This window comes from Lynx canadensis, chromosome D1 (genome assembly GCF_007474595.2).
Source record: "Lynx canadensis isolate LIC74 chromosome D1, mLynCan4.pri.v2, whole genome shotgun sequence".
In the NCBI taxonomy this organism is placed as follows: Eukaryota; Metazoa; Chordata; class Mammalia; order Carnivora; family Felidae; genus Lynx; species Lynx canadensis.
In genome coordinates, this window is record NC_044312.2 from 16148237 (window position 1) to 16168455 (window position 20219).

Consider the following 20219-nt stretch of genomic DNA (forward strand, 5'->3'; position numbering starts at 1 on the left):
GGTGGCCGGCCCGCCCCTCCCCGGGCCCTGGCGGCGGCTGGCTGCCTGGCGGCTAGCTGCTCCGAGCCCCGAGCCCCGCGGCGCGGGAGGTCGGCCCGCCCCCTCGCAGGCCGGGGCGGGCCGGGAGCCCCGAGGGCCCGAGCTAGCGGGGGGCCAGCGCTCCTGAGGTCCGGGTTCGGCGGTGAGTGCTCCGCCCGGCCGGCCGCCGGCAGCGGGTGCCCGAGGGCTCGGGCTGGGAGGGGCGTCTGGGGGATGGGGGGCTCGACTAGGGGAGCGGGGCCCTCGGCTCCCCTTTACGAGCTCGGGGGTGTGAGACGATTGTGTGTGTGCCCTGCACGTTTCCGAGTGGGAGGTCTGGGCTCGGGGCCACTCCTCCGCCGGCCAGACTTCATCTTCCTCGGCGCGGCGCTCGCTCGGAAGCCCCCTCCACGGACCCGCCTCCGGAAGGGGCTGAGGGGTCCCGAGGAGGATGGGGGAAGCCTGTGCTGGGGGCTGAGAGGAAGGGCGGGGGGGCGGGGGCCCTTCCTCCCGTCTTCCCCTCACCCCAGCCTCCCTTTGGCCGGTCCGTTCTCTTGGTGTGGCCAGCTGAGCAGTGACTGTGGCCCTGGGAGTGTGTGAGCACGTATGCCTGTGTGTGTGTTTCTGGGAGTGTGTCTGTGTGGGAGCTTGTAGGAGAGAGTGTGTGTGGTGCATCCCCTCGGTGTCTCTCAGAGGTAGGATCCGCCCTCTTCTTTGCCTTGTTTTCCCTCCAGATGTGCAGCTTCCCCACCCACCTGCACACACACAGCTGGGCCTGGGCCCCACTGGGTCCTGGCCGGACCACAACTTTGCCTGGATGAGAAGAGGTTCTAGGGTTTCCTGAGCGGGCTGACCTTTGGAGGTGCGGGGCAGGAGCGGACAGAGAGGAGGTTTCTTCCCAGAAATAGGCTCTCCAGGCTCCTGGGGGCAGTTGGGACCCCAGTTGGGGCAATGCCTGGGGCCCCTGAGTGCAAATAGAAAGTTAATTTGGGCAGGAGCTGGGCTGCTCTCAGTCCTTGTTGCCCTCCTGCCTGCTCTATTAATACAGATCCAGCTCTCCTGCCTGGCATCACCTATTTATAGCCCAGAGGCAGCAAGGCCACACCCCCTGCGCGGAGGAGGCTGAGGGGCAGAGGAGGGGGCAGGGAACTCAGCCACAGGAGCCAGGGCTGAGGGTCCCTGGGTGCCCACAGCCTTCTTGGGTGGGCCTGGCTCTGATGGGCCGGAATCCACTCAGACTCCCCACCTCCGTCCCAGACTGGGCTGTGCAATCGGCCTCCAGATCCTCCCCCACCCCCCCCCCCCATCCATCTAGGATTGAGTGGGTCTGTCTAGACCCTGCGAACTCATCATTAATTAGCTTGTTAAAGGGCTGAGAGGAGCGGGAGGGGCCAGCAGGGCTCTTTCTGAAACAGCTGTGGTTGTAATTAGGTGGAAGTGTGGTTGGCTATTATTTATTCCGGTTATGATTACTCCGGGATCAGCATCCCTGATTGGCGGCTTGTCTGGGAAGGCCCCCCTCTCTCCTAACCACCCGTCAGTCTTCGGAATCATTGGTGCCTGCCTGTTTGGGAGGGCCTCTGGGTGTGCCAGAGAAGTGGGTGGCTTTGTCCACTATGGTTACCTGTGGTGGGCTTCTCAGCCTACTGGCCCCTTCGCCGCCTCCCTCGGCAATGCCTAGGGTCCCGGCAACAGGCTCCCGAGCTGCTCAGTGGGAGGGCTGCCATGGCATCCACGTGGCCTGGATGCCCCTTGCCCTTGTGGCTTGCCTGAACTGAACTGTCTCAGCGTCCAGGAATGTAGACTTCCCTGCCAGTCTCAGCGCAGACTGGCATGAAGCTTGGGGTGCCAAGTGGCACCAGATTGGGTAGATAGGCTGGGCGCAGCGGTGTGGACAGATCGGGAGGGTGATTGGAGAGAGCACCAGGGCTCTCCCAACGTAGCATCTTTTGCAGGAGTCCTGCAGTGTGGCCGGGAGGAGGAGGAGTCCTGTTAGCCAGGCTCAGGAGCCTCTGCACACACCTGCCGCCGTGCACACTCTTGGTGCCCCTGGCTACGTTTCTGGCTTCCACATACCCTCCCCTCTCCGTGTAGTCACCCTTACTGGGCAGGACTGGGCTTGTGTCTCCTGCCTGGGAATGTGCTTGGCTGAGGCAGGGCCCACTGGCCCTAGGCTTGGCTAGATTCCACGGAAGACCAAGGAGCAGGAAGATATCAGGCCAGAGGGTGCTTTGTCGGAGAGAAGGAAGGTGGTGGCTCTCCCCCGGCCACGTCATGGTAAGGATTTGGAGCCAGGAAACATTCTGGTTCCTGCGGAGGGGCATCTGACTGACGCATGGTTTTCCCCTGTCCCCTCTCTCAGAGCTTTTTTTTTTGATCCTGGAAATTGATGCCTCTCAAACTGACTTTTCCACCCAAGGGGCAGATAGATGGATCATTGGTACAGTTTGGGGAAGGGGGACGTGAGCGTCCATGTTCTCTGAAGAACCTTCTCCCTTCACAGAACACTTTCACAGACATTGTCCCGTTAACCCTGCAAGGTCAGTGGTATTGTCCTCACTCTTCTAATGAGAGAACGGGACTCAGCGGTGAAGGATCTTCACCTGAAGGTCTCACAACCAGTAACAAGAGTTAGGACCAGGATATTCAGAGCTTGGGACTCACAAACCAGAGCTCTTTCCACTCTGCCCTGTGCTGTGGAGCCCTGCTGGTGCTTGTCAGGTCAGGCGTGGTCCGTGTAGACACTGTGAGTGCAGGTGGGGATGGCTGTCTGGAGCACGGGGTGAGCCTGCTCGTGCTGCGGGGTGAGGCGTACCCCAGCCCTTTCTGCCCTTCTCAGCGTTTGTTTTCTCTGCAGGCTGTATGTTGTGCCTGGGTCAGTCGACCTTCCTCCGCTTTAACCACCCGGCTGAAGCCAAGTGGATGAAGAGCATGATTCCGGCAGGGGGCCGGGCCCCCGGGCCCCCCTACAGTCCTGGCTCAGGTAGATGCCCACTTGGGGTGGGGGGTCGGGTTGGTGGCTCTCCTGGACAGTCCTCCTCCTTGCCCATCCCAGCCATGCTCGTAGTGTCAGGGCAGGACAATGGCCATGATCTGGGCTTGCTGCCACCTGCCATGGGCCATTGGTGGAGAATGCCAGGCGGTCTGGCTACTGGGAGGGATCCAAGAAGTGCCGCTTGGCTGGAACTGGGGAATCATGTGCCCAAGGGACGGAGGGCTCTGCCAGCCCCACTGCCCTGGAAGGTGCCACTTCGGTGTCTCGACCCTAAAGCTCATGTGCCAACCGCTGGGGAACCTCACCCTTGAGAGGGGCCCGAGGGGGCAGAAGGAAGCATTAGGTCGAACCCCTGCTGGCGGGTCCCACCTGCCGGTGCTTAGGTCCTTGGGCCCTGCCCCTCCCCCCAGGCCATGCCAGCTGATTACTCAGCGGAACAGCTGCAGTTTGTGTGTGAATTATTGATCCCCAGAGGAGAGTCGGTGATTGTTCCAGGGAACCAGCACAGCATCCCCCTCAACGCAGCTGCCTAGGGGGTGGGGTGGGGTGGGGTGTAGACCAGGAGGCTGCCAGTGAGCCTCCCGTCCGAGGCTTTGCAACGAGGGTTCAGATGGCCGTGGGATGACAGGTGTCGGTGTGGTACCGGGACAGGTGGACATGGGTGTCTGGTGAGCCCCTCAGAAGCCCGGGTTCCCAGCCCACTCCCTGGCTAGCTTTACCCGCTCTCCCTTAGCCTTGTCATGCCACTCCTTCCCTCAGCTGTTCCGGGCACTGGTTCCTGGGACTCCTGGTTGGTCGATGAGGCCTGGGGCAGGGCCAAGGCAGGCTCTTGCTGGCGTGGCTTGATGGGCTCATGATCGGAGGCGCCGAGCTGCCCCTAGTGGCTGGCCAGCCTGGCTTCCAGAAGCCACCCGGCAGTGCCAGGCCCCTCCCTGCCTCTGATTGGGCAGAGTAGTGCGGCACACACCTTTTGCCCAGCGCTGGAGGTTTTGCCTGTGGTTTTTCCTGGGTCTCAGCTGCTGTGCTGGGAGGTCCTAATGTCCTATTAGGCTGGACCCCCCCGCCCCGAACTTCTGGCCAGTTCCACAGCATCCCCTCCATAGAATGTCCATCTGCCCTTCCTGAAGGAGAGATCTGGGAGGGAAACCAAGGCAGGGAGCAACCTGGTCTTGGGGTGAGCCCGCGATAACTGGGCCTAGAAGTGCCTGGCATCGTTACCAGCTCTGTCCTAAGTCATGAGGCGTTAGAGCCAGAGGAGCCGCACCCGTGCCCTTCCTTTCCGGACAGGGAAACTGAGGGCAGCTGATTGACGGTCGTGCAGCAGGTCAGTGGTAGAGCTGGCAGATCGCCTCCCTCGTTCTTGGGCACGTACAGCTCCCCGGCGGTTGGAGGCCAGGGCCTGAGGCACCTTTGCGTTTCCCATCCGCAGAATCGGAAAGCCTGGTGAATGGGAACCACGCGCCACAGCCCGCGACCCGGGGCGCCTCTGCCTGCGCCAGCCACAGTTCCCTGGTGAGCTCTATTGAGAAGGACCTGCAGGAGATCATGGATTCGCTGGTGCTAGAGGAGCCCGGAGCGGCCGGCAAGAAGCCTGCCGCGACTTCCCCACTGTCGCCAATGGCTAATGGTGGGCGTTACTTGCTGTCCCCGCCGACCAGCCCTGGTGCCATGTCTGTGGGCTCCAGCTACGAGAACACCTCTCCAGCCTTCTCTCCGCTCTCCTCACCAGCCAGCAGTGGGAGCTGTGCCAGCCACTCACCCAGCGGGCAGGAGCCAGCACCTTCCGTGCCGCCGCTGGTGCCTGCCCGTTCCTCTAGCTACCACCTGGCCCTGCAGCCCCCACAGTCCCGACCGGGCGGCGCCCGCTCCTCCGAGAGCCCCCGGCTGGGCCGGAAAGGGGGTCACGAGAGGCCTCCCAGCCCCGGCCTCCGAGGTCTGCTGACGGACAGCCCCGCGGCCACTGTCTTGGCGGAGGCCCGCAGAGCCACCGAGAGCCCCCGGCTGGGTGGGCAGCTGCCCGTGGTGGCCATCAACCTGAGTGAATACCCAGCTTCCGGTGCCCGAAGCCAGCCCACGAGCATTCCTGGAAGCCCCAAGTTGCAGCCTCCGGTCCCTGCTCCCCGAAACAAGATCGGCACCCTCCAGGACCGCCCTCCCAGCCCTTTCCGTGAGCTGCCAGGCACCGAGCGGGTGCTGACAACCAGCCCCTCACGCCAGCTGGTGGGCCGAACATTTTCAGATGGGTCAGCCACCCGCACCCTGCAGCCTCCTGAGAGTCCCCGCCTGGGCCGGCGGGGCCTGGACAGCATGCGGGAACTCCCTCCGTTGAGCCCGTCTCTGTCGCGACGGGCTCTCTCCCCCATGCCCACCAGGACTACGCCAGATCCCAAGCTAACCAGGGAAGTGGTGGAGAGTCCCCGGGCCCGGCGCTGGGCAGCCCACGGGGCGTCACCGGAGGACTTCTCCCTGACGCTGGGGGCACGGGGCCGTAGGACACGGAGCCCCTCACCCACGCTCGGGGAGTCACTGGCACCCCGCAAGGGCAGCTTCAGTGGCAGGCTGAGCCCAGCCTATAGTCTGGGCTCTCTGACCGGGGCTTCGCCCCGCCAGAGCCCCCGTGCCCAGAGGAAGCTGTCCAGTGGGGACTTGCGGGTCCCTGTCACTCGGGAGCGGAAAAATAGCATCACGGAGATCAGTGACAACGAGGACGACCTCCTGGAGTACCACCGGCGGCAGCACCAAGAACGGCTCTGGGAGCAGGAGATGGAGAGACTGGTGAGCAGATGCCCCGGAGGCTGCCGCCGTCCACGGCGGGGTCCCTGCCAGGGCGCGGGCAGGCCAGCTGGCAGAGTGGGAGGGGCCCTTGGACAGGGCCTGGGCTTCTCAAGCTTTTCTCCTTCCGGGATGCACCTTAGTGACCTATATCTCAGGGGGCTGGTGCCTGGAAGAACTTTCTTTGAAGTCTCTAAGGCTTTATTTCAGATGCACGTTAACTTTGCTTTTATTCTGTAACACAGCGTTTGTTTTAACGTGTAAGTTAAGTTTTGCCTTATTTATCTGATGATAACAAAGCTGTAGGAAAACACACCACCTTTACGGTGAGGTCTTGCACCTCTCAGTTTGAGGAGCAAGTCTTAATGATGAGAAGCTGAGGCCCAGAGAGGGGAATGGGTTTGTGCAAGGTCACACAGCAAGTTCTGGCAGAGCCCGTGTTGGAATTCAAGACGCCTGTCTTCTTAAGGCTTGTTTTTTAGAAAAGCACCTTGTTCTTTAGAAAAGTTGCTTCTTTTAAACTTTTTTTTTATTTTAAGAGAGAGAGTGCGAGCGGGGGAGTGACGGGGGGGGGGGGGGCGCGGGACAGAGGATCCAAAGTGGGCTCCATGCTAACATCAGTGAGCCTGATGTGGGGCTTGAACTCACGAACCTTGAGCTCATGACCTGAGCCGAAGTTGGATGCTCAACTGACTGAGCCACCCAGGCACCCCTCTTTTTGGTCTTTTACAAATGGGTGGGAGCTGCTCACCCTGGCCCAGTGAGGATCATCTGGGAATGTGGGTGGCAGGGAAGAGAAAGAGAACAGGACAGGTCGCCCCTGGCTTTATCCTGGGCCGACTGTGTGATCGTGATTGTATGCATCAGCGTGCGTGTGTATGTGTGCATTTGGGGGCCGGGTGTGGCTCCGGGCAGCTGTCCTGGAGATGGCATCTGAGCTGGGTGGGGGCCAGGATTCCCCAGATAGCGCAGGGAGCTCAGGGGGCTCTGGCTAATGTGGACAATCGAGCACACACGTACAGGAGAATGGATTCTGCGCTCTGTCCCTTGTGAGCAGAATGGGGTTGCTGGGGGGCCCAGGGCCCCTGGGATTGGTTTGAGGAGGAGAACCAGAAATGAGGAGGTTTGTCTGGAGGGCTTTTCAGAAGAGGTTGGGACAGCTTTGGGCAAGGTGAGGTGCAGGCTGGGTTGGGGAGAGAGGAGGAAGGATCACCAGTCTTCTCCTTTGCCACAGCTTCCCTTCACTGTCTTTGCCTCGACCCAGAGCGTGCTCGGACCACCCTGGGGTCTTATCCTGGAGAGGGAGCACCGAGTCTGGCAAAGGCAGAGTGACGGGCCCAGCCTCCCTCAGCTCCTCCATTCAGTCTCCCCACCCCCCAGGCACGAGGGCACACGGGCACACCTCACCGCCAGCCCTGACCTGCCCCACCTGCCACTTTAAATCTTGGAGGCTGCCCGCCCTGCCCCTCCCATCTCCAGCAGGCTGCTTATCTGGGTCCTGGGGCAGGGGCGGGGGCACTGGCCCAGCCTCCTGGGTGTCTAGGCTCCTCTGTTCCTGGTTTTTTTTTTTTTTTTTTTTTTTTTTTTTTTGACGTGGAACTGGGCAAGCAGCAGGAGGGAAGCTGGGTACGTGTCCAGGGGGGTCGTGGCCAAACTCTGCAGTGAAGGACCCCTGAGGTTGAGGTACCCTGGAGAGCCTGGGCTGGGGGTGGGGCTTCAAGGCTGGGACATGAGAGCGGGGGACACAGATTGGGGAGCATGATTGTACCGTCCCTCCTCCTGGGCCCCTGAGAGCTGTGTGGCTGGGGTTTTGTGGGGAGGGGGTGGGTTTTGTGGGGTTAGGGGCAGGGCCTTGGAGTGCTCCCAGCTGGGCCTGGGCATTGGAGAGCAGAGGCAGCAGCTCACCTTGCTGGGAGTGGAGGGCAGCCTGAGAGTGACCTGGAGCCGGGGTAGGGGATGAGGAGGACCGTGTCCCACGTCTGTCTGGCCTGGTGTATACACGCTGGGCACAACTTTGTACGAACCTGTGTCACATCCCTGTCGGCCCACGGGTCTGTTTTCCAGCCGTCTGTGTCCGTGCCCACCTGTCTGTGTGCTAGACTGTGTTTATCTGTGTGAGTGTGCGCCAGGGTGCATCCGTGCGTGCCAGGGCTGGTACCTGTGTGCGTGCCTGCCTGTCAGTGTGAGTGCAGAGCACATGTTGTGTCCTTGTGTGTCCGTGTTGGTGGGTGGGGTGTCTGCGTACCCTCGTGTCTGTAGATCTCCGTGGACGAGAGTCAGCGTGAGTACCCGAGTGTTCATCTGTGTGCCATTGTGGTCTTCAGCCTGCTTAGCAGTCCGTGTCGCTGTGTGTGCCCGAGGAAGCCCATTCTGGGCAGAGTGAAAAGGGAAAGGAAACAGGAAGCTGGGAGGGGCTAGCCATGTGGGCAGGTAGCACAATGGCCTGGTTCCTCCTGCCTACTTCTGGGGCGCCCTTCTGCCCTTTGCCTCTCCTGACTCTGGGTTTGGGGCTCTCCTGGCTTGGTTCTGGGCCCCTAGCACCTAGTCTCGTAGTTCTGTCTCCTGACTGCACACGGTGCCTCCATCAGGACCCAGCATCCTTCCCTCTCACGCCCTGCTCTGTCCGCCCTCCCCAGGAACGCCAGCGCCTGGAGACCATCCTGAACCTGTGTGCTGAGTACAGCCGGGCCGACGGGGCACCCGAGGCTGGGGAGCTGCCCAGCATCGGGGAAGCCGCCGCAGCATTGGCGCTGGCGGGCCGGAGGCCCTCTCGAGGCCTTTCAGCGGCCACCGGAGCCTCTGGGCGGGGCACCGAGGAGCCCGGGGGTGCCACCCAGCGCCTGTGGGAGTGCGTGGACCGCTCAGATGAGGAGAATCTCAAGGAGGAGTGCAGCAGCACTGAGAGCACCCAGCAGGAGGTGGGGTGGTGGTGGTGGGGGGCAGCACCTGCTGAGGGGCTGGGGGGCAGAGGAGGCAGGGGTGGTGGAGGGATGGCTCAGTGAGGGGGAGGTAATTGAAGGATCGGGTTTGGGAAGACATCGGGGATGAGAGGCTGAGATGTGAGGAGGCAAGGAAGAGGGAGGTGTCGATGCGCTTCCCAGGTTCTCCCTATACTCTGTGACCTGCCTGTCCTTAGGGCTGCCTCCAGGTCTGGCCCAAAGTGGGAAACCTTCATTCCCTTTAGCTGAGCTGTACTGCTCCCCTTGCAGGGAGGGGAGTTTGCCTCCTCTCTGTCTGGCTACCCCTTCCGAGCGCCCTGAGGAATGGGGATCCCCTCTCTTAGTCTGGTCGCGGAAGGCTCCCCAGCTGATGGCTTCCCTCCCCTCCAGCATGAAGATGCACCCAGCGCCAAGCTCCAGGGGGAGGTGCTGGCCCTGGAAGAGGAGCGGGCTCAGGTGTTGGGGCGAGTGGAGCAGCTCAAGGTCCGTGTGAAGGAGCTCGAGCAGCAGCTGCAGGAGTCCGCCCGCGAGGTGAGCTGGGAGGGCCCGTAGCCTAGGCCAGCTGTGGCCCCGTTCCTCCCCGGGCAGAGCCAAGGCCCCTGGAGGGGCCTGCGTCCGTCTGCCTTGACTGGCCTTGACGTGGACCTTGGTGTTGGCCCCAGGCTGAAATGGAACGAGCATTGCTGCAGGGGGAGAGGGAGGCAGAGCGGGCGTTGCTGCAGAAGGAGCAGAAGGCCGTGGACCAGCTGCAGGAAAAGTTGGTGACCTTGGAAACCGGCATCCAGAAGGAGAGGGACAAGGTAACCCACAGCTGGCCTGGCCCCGTGTTGGCTGCCAGTGGCCCCCGGGGAAGGACAAACGTCTTCTCTGGGCCCCTTACTTCTCATCTCATCAGTCTTCCTACAGGCCTGGTGGTCTCTGTGCCCGTCAGGGGAGGGGGGGCCTTGTCCTCTGCGGAAGGTGTCAGCTTGAAGGGCACGGGCAGGGGCCGGACTGCGTTCTGGGATCTCCTCTGTCTGGGTCTCTGTGCTGCCTCTGGGTGCCTGCCCGTTCCTGGCCCTCCTAGGAAGTGCCGAAGCTGCTCCTTGGGCAGTGAGCACAGCCTGAGGGACAGGTGCTAGGGCGTGACTCGGGTGTGGGTCCCTCTGTCTAGAGAACGTGCCCCTCCCAGCATGCCTCGGGTGCTCAGGATGTGATCTTTGGGGGATGGCCTTCAGGTCTCTGCTTCCCCTGAGCCTTTCAGGATCTGCAGCTTCCCGTCCCAGGTGGTCCCAGCTCCTGCCCCCGACCCTTTCAGATTTCGTGCCAGCCTGCAGGGGTCACTCCGTCCCACAGGGGCCGTGCCAGCTAGGCCCAAGATGCCTACCAACGTGCCAAGAGCTCTGAAGTGTGGAGAGGGGCCATCTATTTCTGGACTTGACAGTATTTTTCCAAGACTTAATTTTCTTTCTGAATTTTTTGAGAGTGTCTTCCTCCTGTCCCAGTTTTGAAACTCTTAAAGATTCTTCAACAAACCCCCCCCCCCCGCCCCAACTCCTTTTTTTGTTTTTGGAGCTTTGGCTCTGGCCCCCAAAACCACACTCCCAAATTCTGTGCCAAATTAACTCCACGCTTACCAACCAGGCCTGTACTAACGCCCCCTCTAATCACTGTCCTGGGCTCTCCGCATGCCCCTAACTGCCAGTGCCACCCAGGCAGGGCCGAGCCATGCCTGCTTTTGCACTAACTGCAGGGGCACCACTGTGCCCTTGACCTCTCCCCTCTAATTCTGCCTCCTTCCTTTCTTGGTGCGGGACTCCAGGGTTTTGATCAGAAAGGAATGGGCAGGGGGCACAGCTCAACTTGACTCAATGGTGCCTTGGCAGGAAGGGTAAAAGGTTGGGGGAAATGCGTAGCTGAGGAGCTGCCCAGCCTGAAGAGTGTCCCCCCTTTGGAAGAGCCCAGGTGCGGCCTCCACAGATTGTTGGTGGTTTTCCTGTGCAGCTGGGAGAAGCAGGCTGCCCTCCAGCCGTCCACCTCCCGCCCCTCTCTTCCTTCCGGAGCGGAGGGGTCAGGAGGTCTGGCCGTGGCGGCATGGCCCTGGGGGGTTTAGACCGGTTCCCTCTGCCACACAGTGGCCGCCCTTCTAGCTTTCCTCTGGGGCTTCCAAAATCCAGATACCCCAACCGGAGGGTGGGAATGAGTAGGCCTCTCCTCTTCTCCCGCCCCTGAGCCACCCGGAATGTAGGGGGTATCCTAGAGCCTGAGTCCTAAGAGGGCAAAGTGCTTGGAACCCAGGACTCCTCTCCCTGATGCGAGAGTGGGCCGGAGGGATGGGGCAGGGCAGGATTCGGCAGAAGAACTTGAAGTAAGCTCAGCACTTCAGAAGGAACCTGCCTAACCTCCTTTCTCATTGACCTGGCATGGCCTGGAGGCCTGGACTTTGCCTTCTCTCTGGGCCTAGTTATTTGAGGGGGTGGTAGGGTGGGGGGTGGGGAGGCAGTGGCTGCGGGGCAGGCTCACTCAGCTTTCCTCCCCAGCCCATGGCTCCGCTCTGGTTTTGGAATCAGTAATCCTAGTTTCTCCTCTGCCTGTCCTTCGGAGGGGTGACTCACCAGCTCCTCCCCTCGTCCCCCTTCCCGCCCTGGGAGGTGTCATCTCGCCCCAGACAGAGCTATCCACCTCCTCCCTGTACCCACTCCTGGGGCTCCCACTGTCATGGCAACGGCCGAACTAATTGCAACCCTCATCCCGCTGGAGTTCAGCCTGGAGTGCCAGCACCCACCTCCACCCAGGGCGGGAGGGAGGGAGGCCCAGGGAGTCGGGCCGGGGTCCCCTCTGCGACACTGCCGTAGCTTTAACATCCTCAGCTTCCGATTCATGCCGGGCCCCTGGATTTAACCCTCGCCGTCTATACCCCTCCCCACCCCCCAGGGTTAAATTTTGGTCTCTAGGCAGTGGCAGAGTCAGGGGGAAATAGGAGCCAGAGGCTCCGTGTTTGTGATGTGGGACCAGCTTTGGTCGTGACTGGTTTGGAGAGAAAACAGAAGGCTTTTCGTAGGACCCACCCCAGTGTTTCTAGTCCAGGGGACTCCGGGAGACCGAAATTTCTGCCCAAGACCCACACCTGCGCCTGTGTGACAGCTTCCCTTGCACCTGCGAGCGTCCTGTCTTCCGCCTCGCCTCCTAGCCTTTTCCACTCTTCTCTTCCGTGTTTTCCCTTTCTCTTCCTTCTCCTCTCCCGCTTACTCTCCTCTGTTAGTCCTCACCCCACCCCCTGCCGGCTCCCCAGCTCTCTCTCTCCCGCCCTGCACCCCCCATGGCCGCTGCTGCCCGCGGGCCAGAGTTGAGGAGTGTGTGTTCTGTTTCTCCCTTGTGCCCGCCCTCCCCACCCCTCCCGCCGACCAGGAGAGGGCGGAGCTGGCCGCGGGACGGAGGCACCTGGAGGCCCGCCAGGCGCTCTACGCCGAGCTCCAGACGCAGCTCGATAACTGCCCCGAGTCAGTGCGGGAACAGTTACAGGAGCAGCTGAGAAGGGTCAGTTTCACCAGCCCCCCTTCCCTGGCCCCCGAGGGCCACCCACCCGGAAGACAGGAGAGCGGTGGGACGGGACCACCTGGGCCCTGCACTTCCTGCCGGACACACCAGGGTCGGTGCTGTGGCTTGGAAGGGACAGGGAAGGATTGGGGGGATCGATTTCCACCTTTCTGCTACTCCAGGCAGCGATGCCCATGAAAGGGGCAAAAAGCCAAGCAGAGCAAAGGGGGATGGGTTGGGGGCAGGTCCCTTTCCCCAATTTCCCTGGGGCCAGCCCTCAGAACTCCCACCTCTGTGGCCTGGCCTCCCAGGCCCGGAGCGGTACCGCGAGCACCATTCAACCCCCTTGGTCACTGTCGTTCAAGGAGGCCGAGGCCCTGGAGACGGAGACAAAGCTGTTTGAGGACTTGGAGTTCCAGCAGCTGGAGCGGGAGAGCCGCGTGGAGGAGGAGCGTGAGCTGGCGGGCCAGGGGCTGCTCCGGAGCAAGGCCGAGCTGCTCCGGAGCATCACCAAGAGGAAGGTGTGCCCTGCTCCCATCCCCTGTGGGGCCTCGGTGCCAGGCGGGGCGGGGCGGAGGCCAGTGAATTGGATCCCCGCTGATGACCCCATAAAAGTTAACTTTGCCTCTCTGAGCCTCAGTTTCCTTAACTGCAAAACAGGAACGGGCTGTCAAGAGAACTAAGCAAGATGGTGTATGTGGGGACAGCGTGGGCTCCGATCCTAGTAAGCGCGGAGCGGACAACAGCTGTTGTTAGTAGGCGTGGGCTCCCAGTGGGGAGTGGACCGGGCTCACACTCGGAGCCGGGCTCCGGCCGGGCAAAGAAATGAAGGGGGGAGGTACAGGAGGAGGAGGAGGAGGAGGAGGCCGAAGAGGAGGCTCGCTGCTGCCCTTGCAGAGCTTTCTGTCTGGTGGATGTGCTGGGAAGCATGCAAGGTCCTGAGATCCGGACGTTTGAGCCAACCGGGGGTCCTAGAAAGGGCACCACCTGGCTTCCATCTGTGGCTCAGCTGAGCCACGAAATAAGGGCATTATGTGTCGTATCCTCACCAGTCCGGGAGCTCCAGATGCTGTGATCCCCTGCTCCTGATCTCAGCCAGACCAGGACAGGATGATGGGGCAGAGGTGCGTGCGTGTGTGCAGTAAATTTGGGAGGAGGTTTGTGTTGAGCACGTGTTAGGAAGAGGTCAGGAAAGAGAATGGGGAGGATGGTCCGGGCAGTTCACGTGACTCTGGCTGAGACTACCATGTCCGTGCACACACACGCATGCGTGTGCAGTTTGGAGTGAGTAGGTGGGGGGTGACGGCCACGAGATCAGGGGAGGGGTGTCAAAAAGTGGCGACTGGCGTCTCGACGGTTAGCCTGAGTTCGGTGGCTTGTGGCAAGCTCCTGGACCTCCCCCGGAGTCCGGATCCCTTGCCTCTCTCCCTGAGTTTCTCTGCCTTACAAATGCGTCTGCTTCTGGCTGTGAGACAGATGGAAGGAAGAAAGCTAGCATTTCCCAAGCGCGTGGGTGCGAGCCAGGAGGTTTTCTTGGGTTATCTTGTGCCAACCTCAGGATGGTCTCACAAGGCCAGTGCTCTCATCCTCGTTTCACAGACCAGGAAATGAGGGCTCAGGGAAGCTACATATTTGTTCCAGACCTCTCAGTGTATGAGTTTGAGTCAGCGTGAGACCCTAGGCCTGCCTGGCCCAAAGAACCTTCCCCATTCCTCTGCAGAGAAAGTAGCAGGGAGCCCTAGATGAGCCAATCCCATTCCTCTGGGGTCTTGGTGGGTGTAAACTCCAGGAAGTTTGGGAGGGGTCGGCAGTATTAGACTCCTGTTCCCACCTCCCCGTACCCACCCTGGCTCCTAGGAGGTCAGCCACTAGGACCCCAGGGGTCACATTCTTCCCCTTGCTGTTGCTTTCTTCTTCTTCTTTTTTTAAGATTTTATTTTTAGTAATCTCAACACACAACCTGGGGCTTGAATTTACAACCCCAAGATTAAGAGTTGCATGACCGAGCCAGCCAGGCGCCCCTTCTCCTTGCCTTCTCGTGAGCCCTGCTCAGCTTCTGTCCCTCGCACCCCGCCCCTCCCCTCCCCGTGTCCCACCCAATCCCAGGCTCTGTCTGCCCTCCTGCCCAATGTTCCCCTATCCTCTCCACTGTGATTCAGGGCGGTTCAGAATACTGGCTTTGGAGTCCTACAGATTTAGTTCCATTCCCAGCTGTACCACTTACTAGCTCCTGAATATGTCAGTGTTCTCATCAGTAAAATGGGTGTAAAGGCACCTGCGTCAAAAGAGGTTTAAATGAGGTCACAAATGCAAAGCGTTTAGCAGTTACTGCGTTCTAACAGGTTCTCGTTAAACAGCTGATGTTGCTGTGGGAATTCCTGCTTGGGCTGACCCCAGATTTAGGATAGCTCCCTTCTTCCCTCCCTCCTTGCTCATGTCTTGCTCTTAAAAGTGGTGGTTTAAGGCTGCCCCTTGCAGGAAGCCCTCCTGGGATTAACCCAGCCCATTTTCCCCAAACCCCATTCTTCTCTCTCACGTGATTTTCTTTTCCTTTTAGCACATGGTTGTTGAGCCAGGCACTGTGCTAAGCCCTACTGGGGACATGGAGACAGAAAAGACCCCGACCTTGCCCTTGGATCTGACAGTCTGGGCAGGGTGGTGATGGAGGCACATGTTCACGAGTACCAGTAATACGAGGCAAATGGTGACACAGAGTAATCTGAGCACAGAGTAGGCAGCAGAGGAATTGAGTGGTAATTGAGGAAGGTGTAGGAGAAAAGTTTCACTCGGACTGGTCTAGGAGGAAAAGTGAGCTCTTGGTGGTGGAAAGACAGGGACAGCTCTCCTGGGGCAAGGGGGCAGTGTTAGGCCTGAGGGTGTGCAGCTCTGTGGCTTAGTGTGCCCCACGGCCGGGCTGGGGGGGGGGGGGGGCGGGGACACAGAAGGCTGGCGGGGGGAGGGGGGCCGAAGAGCGTAGGCCCAGTCCCGGGAGCCCTCGGACGCCGTTTTCAGTTTGTGCTCTGTCCTGTGAGTAGCGAGTCAAAGATTTTGAGGAGAGGAGTGATCTAACTGTACTCGTGGAGTTTTAAAACATTATTCAAGTAATATATATATTCTTTTTGGAAGGCTTAGAAAATTCGGATAAGCAGACAAAAACAGACCTCCAGGGCCATTTTGAGAAGGTGTTCGTGGCAGTGTGGGGCACACTTAGAAGGTCAGGAGTGGGCGCAGAGGGCTGGTGAAAAAGTCCAGGCAGGGAAGGCAGCGGGCCTGGACTTGGGGGGTGGCCGTGGGAGTGGGGCAGGTGGAGAACTCTTCAGCAGCTCCAGGATTCTGGACTCGTTGATGGTGGGGAGGTTACGTCTGGGGACTCGGGTTCTAGCCGGTGTGCCTGGCGGCACGGGAGTCACTGGTTGAGGGACGTGCGAAGGGAGGAGCTGACCACACTTGCCCCGGTATTCCGGGGGTGGGTTAAGGCCAAGCAGAAGAGCCGGCCGATTCCCTTCACCCAAGCCAAGGGTCTCTGGACTGGAGAGACAGGGAAGCCTCGCCGTGGGCTCAGCCCTGTCTCCCAGGCCTGACCGACCTCCCACCCCCTCCTTCAGGAGCGCCTGGCAGTCCTGGACAGTCAGGCCGGGCAGATCCGGGCCCAGGCCGTGCAAGAGTCCGAGCGCCTGGCGCGGGACAAGAACGCCTCCCTGCAGCTGCTGCAGAAGGTAGCCTCGGTCAGGTCGGGCTGCGGGATCGGGGTCGGTGCAGGATGGGGAGTGGGAGACGAGTGCGGGGGGGGGGGCTGGGGTGGAGCTCTGCCAGCTGCAGGAGGGCCCTCCCCACTTGGCTCCCCCTGTGCTGCCACCCCCACCCCGTTCTGACTCGGCCACTCTGGGCTCGCAGGAGAAGGAGAAACTCACGATGCTGGAAAGAAGGTACCACTCACTCACGGGAGGCAGGCCTTTCCCGAAGACCACGTCGACCCTCAAAGAGGTAACGTGGTTGGGTCAGCCCTAGCTCCAGGCCCAAGGGGCTTCCTGGGAGGCCCTGGAGCGACGTGCGGCACCTTCTCCCCAGTAGCTGAGGCCGAATACTGGGGACGTTCTCCTGAACTGGAGAGATTTGAGTGCGAGTGGCCCTGAAGTCTGGGATCTGACCTTCTGTGGCTACCAGCTGCTGCTTTGCAGATACCTTTCTGGCTCCTAGGAGCTTACCGATGTTACCATTTTGGGTGATCAAATCCATCTGGGGGATTCAGGAGGCATGAGTGGGGAAGGCGGGAAGCTCAGAGGTTTGGGAAGGGCCAGGGCCGGGCAGCCTCACTTCGAGGGTTTGCACAGGAATCCAGGGGCCCTGCTCTCGGAGCTCCTCGGGCTTCAGTCTAGAACGAGGCTCTTGGCAGCATAGCGGGCACTGACAGCCCTTAGGCGGTCCTTTCCTGAGTCTTTGCCTGCTTGGGGCGTGAGGTCCAACTAGGACATGCCCAGGTTCCCGAGCTCTTTCCTTTTCTCCCCACCTCCCTGCCACTGAGGCCTGGCGTGGGCGGCCCCTCACCATGTCCCCTCTCTGTAGGCCGAACTGCTCATCTCCGAGTCCTCAGGGACTGCGAGCCTGGTCCCTTTCCCGGGGTCTTCTCAGGCTGGGGCCTCCTCTGTCCCCCTAATCCCACCTGCTTCCACTCAGCTCTGCCCCAAAGCACAAGAGGTAATCCCAGCTAACTGCCTGCCCTGCTCTGCCCACTGCCCGTCTGCCTGCTTGCCGAGCTCCTGCCTCCAGCTCCTGCCAAGGGCCTGGCTCGGGGGCGTGTGGCAATAATCCTCTGGCCAGAGTTTGTGCGAGTGTGAGTGAGCGCGCCATCCTGCTGCTCTCCATAGAGGGCCCGGGCAGGCTATGCAAAATCAGCACCGGCTTGCGTATTAATTTGCACGTGATCTGCATGCCATTCAGCAGTGCTCACAACACACCGGATCCTCCCGCTCCTTTTCCCTTTCCCTGACCCCCGGAGGACAGTTGCCCTCTGGGGCTCCGCCAGGCCGGGGCTCCCCCTGGATGGGTCGGGCTTGGGACCCTGCGCATTCAGTGTGCATTTTGGAGGCCTGCCGTGCCCCCGCCGCCTAGATCGGCTCAGGGGACTAAGGATATGCTCAGGGAGGGTGACAGTCCCTGTCCTCCCACACCGCGGTCTGATGCGCTAGTCTCTTCCTACGTACTAACCCCTGGGGGGTGGGCCCGTGTTTCCACCTGGGCTCTTAGCTGCTCCCTGCTGAGGCCTCTTTCTCAAAGCCCATCTAGCTCACCCACTTAGTGAGCCTACCCCTTCCCGCTCCCGCCCCGGCACACGGGTGCGAGGAGACCCTCGGGAATGGTGGCTGGTGCTCGATGCAGTGTGTGTGTGCCCCGCTGGGGCCCAAGATGGGGGAGACAGAAGGACTCTCTGGGAGTTGGGTCCTGATTCTCGGTGGACTCTCGGAAGGCCTTCCCTAGGCTTCTCCTGTCCCCAGCCCAGAGCAAACCCAGGGATGGGCCTTCAGAGTCTGCCCTGGGCAGGGCCGGGATGCCAAGGCAGCCTAAAAGTGCAGGTCAAGAAGTGCCTTCAGACAGTTCTGCCTGCCCTTTTCTGGCCCCTCCCTCCCCCCCGGCTGTCTCCGGTCACAGGAGACGGCTGAGTCCCCCTCCTGCACCCCCTGCCACGCTCCTTGCTCTGGATCTTGTATTGAATGGAGTGATGGCCCTGAGGCATGGAGTGTGGGTGTCAGGTGCCTGGTTGTACCCTGTTGACCTCTCTGCCCATCCCTCCCCCTCCCACCGGGCACCCCAGGAGTATGTGAGCCTGGCAGAGGTTCTCCAGCTGTGCTTCCGCTTGGACCCCCATGCTTCTGCCACCTCCCCCAGCGTGCTCGCCCAGCCCCCGCCTGACAGTGAGGTACCGGCCACTGAGTGAGCCCACCTGTGCCCAAGGGCCTCCTGTGGATGCCCAGGCTGTCCCTCAGTCCTGGGTGGGGCTTGGGGGACAGTGGGGTCTGTGTCCAGCGGTGAGGGAGAAGGGCAGCCGGCATAGGGGGGTTGGGAGTGGGTCCCTGTGTGGCCTGGGGCCTCGGGAGCTTCAGCTCCTGATGGCTCAAGGCCGGGCAGCCTTCTGCTTGGGCGTGAGGGCGTCGTCCTGCCTAGAGAGGACTTGCTTTCCTGGGCTCTGCAGGCCTCTGCTGCTCCGCGCTTCCTGTGCTCACCCTTCCCTCGCCTGTGGGCAGGGCCAGCTCCTGGGTTGCAGTTCCATTAACCTCTTGTATTCCCTCCTGCGTCCTGGCCTTTCCCCCAAGTACGTGACGCTTGAGCAGCTAAAGGCGATGTGGGGCACCTCGCCCATGCCCGCAGCCCCTGTGCCAGGCCTGCCTCTCTGGGCCCCTGCCTCCCGGGACCTGGTTCCCACCACCTGCCTTCCTCCCGTGCTGCCCTCTTCCTCCTCCTTCGCTTCCATCACGCCTTCACCCAAGGTTGGTGGCCTGTGTGTCCCTGCCACCCCCAGCCCGCTGCTGGCGTGGCTCTGTGTATATGTGTGTGTGCGTGCGCGCGCGCGCGCGCGCGTGCGTGCGTGCGTGCGTGCGTCCCGCCCCTGCTTCCTGGCTTCTGAGCTCCAGGCTGGCCCCCTGGGAGCGCTCGGTGCCTGCGGACGCTGGCTGTCTGGCATCATGGTGGGCACAGCACGTGTCTCTGGTCTGGGAGTCGTGTCCTGACTGTTCCTCTTTGCCCTTAGCGCGTTCACAGCAACTGTTTTCTCACTGTTTTTCTCCTCCTTCTCTTTATGCTGTCCTCTCTCCCCTCCTTCCCTCCCTTCTCCCTCACCTCCGTGTTTCCCTGCTCGGTCTTCCTTTGCTCTTCCTGCAACCTTCCCCTTTCTTCTGCCTTCTCTCCCGTCCTCCTGCCCTTCCTTCCCCTACTCTCCTGACTGTTCTCCTCACCCCCTCCCCACGCCCCTCCCCCCTCCCCCCACACCCCGCTCCAGATGGAGGAGCTGCTGCTCCCTGCTGTAGGCTTAGAGCAGTGGTACCAGGAGCTGATGGCCGGGCTGGGGACCGGCCCCGCTACAGCCTCCCCGCGCTCCTCTCCCCCGCCTCTGCCCGCCAAAGCTTCCCGGCAGCTGCAGGTAACCCCCTCTCTCCCTGCCCGTTCCTCCCCGAGCCCTGCTCCTCTCTGTGCTGGGTACCTCCTGCCAATGCAGCGGCCACACAGCGCCTCCCTAGAGGGTGGGGGTCCGTTGAGTCAGGGCAGTAGGTCTCCTAGTGCCATCCTGGCACTTCGGGCAGCTGGGGCCAGCCCCTGAGTCCAAGGATGACGTACAGGATTGACTGTCCAGTGGAGGGGGGTCCAGGAGCAGTGGTCAGGTTGAGATCGGCTTGGTGCCTTGAGCTACAGTAGGCTGTGGCCCTGCTCTGTCCCGGGCAGCCTTCAACCCCGGAGTTTCTCCCTGGGTCCGGGGGCCTGACGCGCTCTTGGGCCCGTGGCAGCTGGAACTCGTGTGTCCTGGGAGAACTGCCAGCACTTTGCTCTCCTGGTCTCCCCGGGGGTGACACTTGGAGGCAGTCCTGATGGGACAGAGACGTGCCCGGCCTCCTCACAGTTTCCGTGGAGGGTGCAGTCCGAGCTGAGCCTGGAGCAAGCTGCTGACTGTGGTGTGGGGGTGGGGTGGGGGGGCAGCCAGGTAGCGTTCTCCCCCAGGGTGCACGCCGCTGACCTGCTGCGGTGCCCGAGACCCCTGCCTTCGAGATTCACTCCTGGAGTGAAGGCACAGGACCTCTAAGACCCCGATCTCAGCTCAGATTCTGTGCTCCCTTTGGGAGGAGCCTGTGAGCCACCCTCTCTCTCCTTTGTGTCCAGCTGGTTAGAGACTTTCCCATGTTTTGATTCCTTTCATCGTGAGCCCAGTTAACTCTGATTTTACAGCTCAGTCACTGGGGCCCGGAGAGGATAAGCAGTCCCGTCAAGGCCACACG

The 20219-nt window shown here is 61.4% G+C and overlaps 1 protein-coding gene across 11 annotated transcripts in view; it reads left to right on the plus strand.

The window, feature by feature from the left end:
• Positions 1 to 20219, plus strand: part of PHLDB1 (pleckstrin homology like domain family B member 1) — a 45484-nt gene that overhangs the window by 13102 nt on the left and 12163 nt on the right. For 3 of the 11 annotated variants that reach the window (XM_032594986.1, XM_032594987.1, XM_032594985.1), the window contains exons 5-15: positions 2876 to 3001; positions 4443 to 5788; positions 8422 to 8703; positions 9115 to 9255; positions 9387 to 9524; positions 12112 to 12240; positions 12606 to 12761; positions 15846 to 15956; positions 16135 to 16224; positions 18549 to 18722; positions 19232 to 19372. In XM_032594986.1, coding sequence (XP_032450877.1) covers positions 2876 to 3001; positions 4443 to 5788; positions 8422 to 8703; positions 9115 to 9255; positions 9387 to 9524; positions 12112 to 12240; positions 12606 to 12761; positions 15846 to 15956; positions 16135 to 16224; positions 18549 to 18722; positions 19232 to 19372 — 2834 coding nt within the window. Of the gene's footprint in view, positions 1 to 126; positions 182 to 1365; positions 2296 to 2875; positions 3002 to 4442; positions 5789 to 8421; positions 8704 to 9114; positions 9256 to 9386; positions 9525 to 12111; positions 12241 to 12605; positions 12762 to 15845; positions 15957 to 16134; positions 16225 to 18548; positions 18723 to 19231; positions 19373 to 20219 lie in introns of those variants that run through there. The other 8 variants (XM_032594994.1, XM_032594990.1, XM_032594993.1 and 5 more) reach the window with 7 other exon arrangements.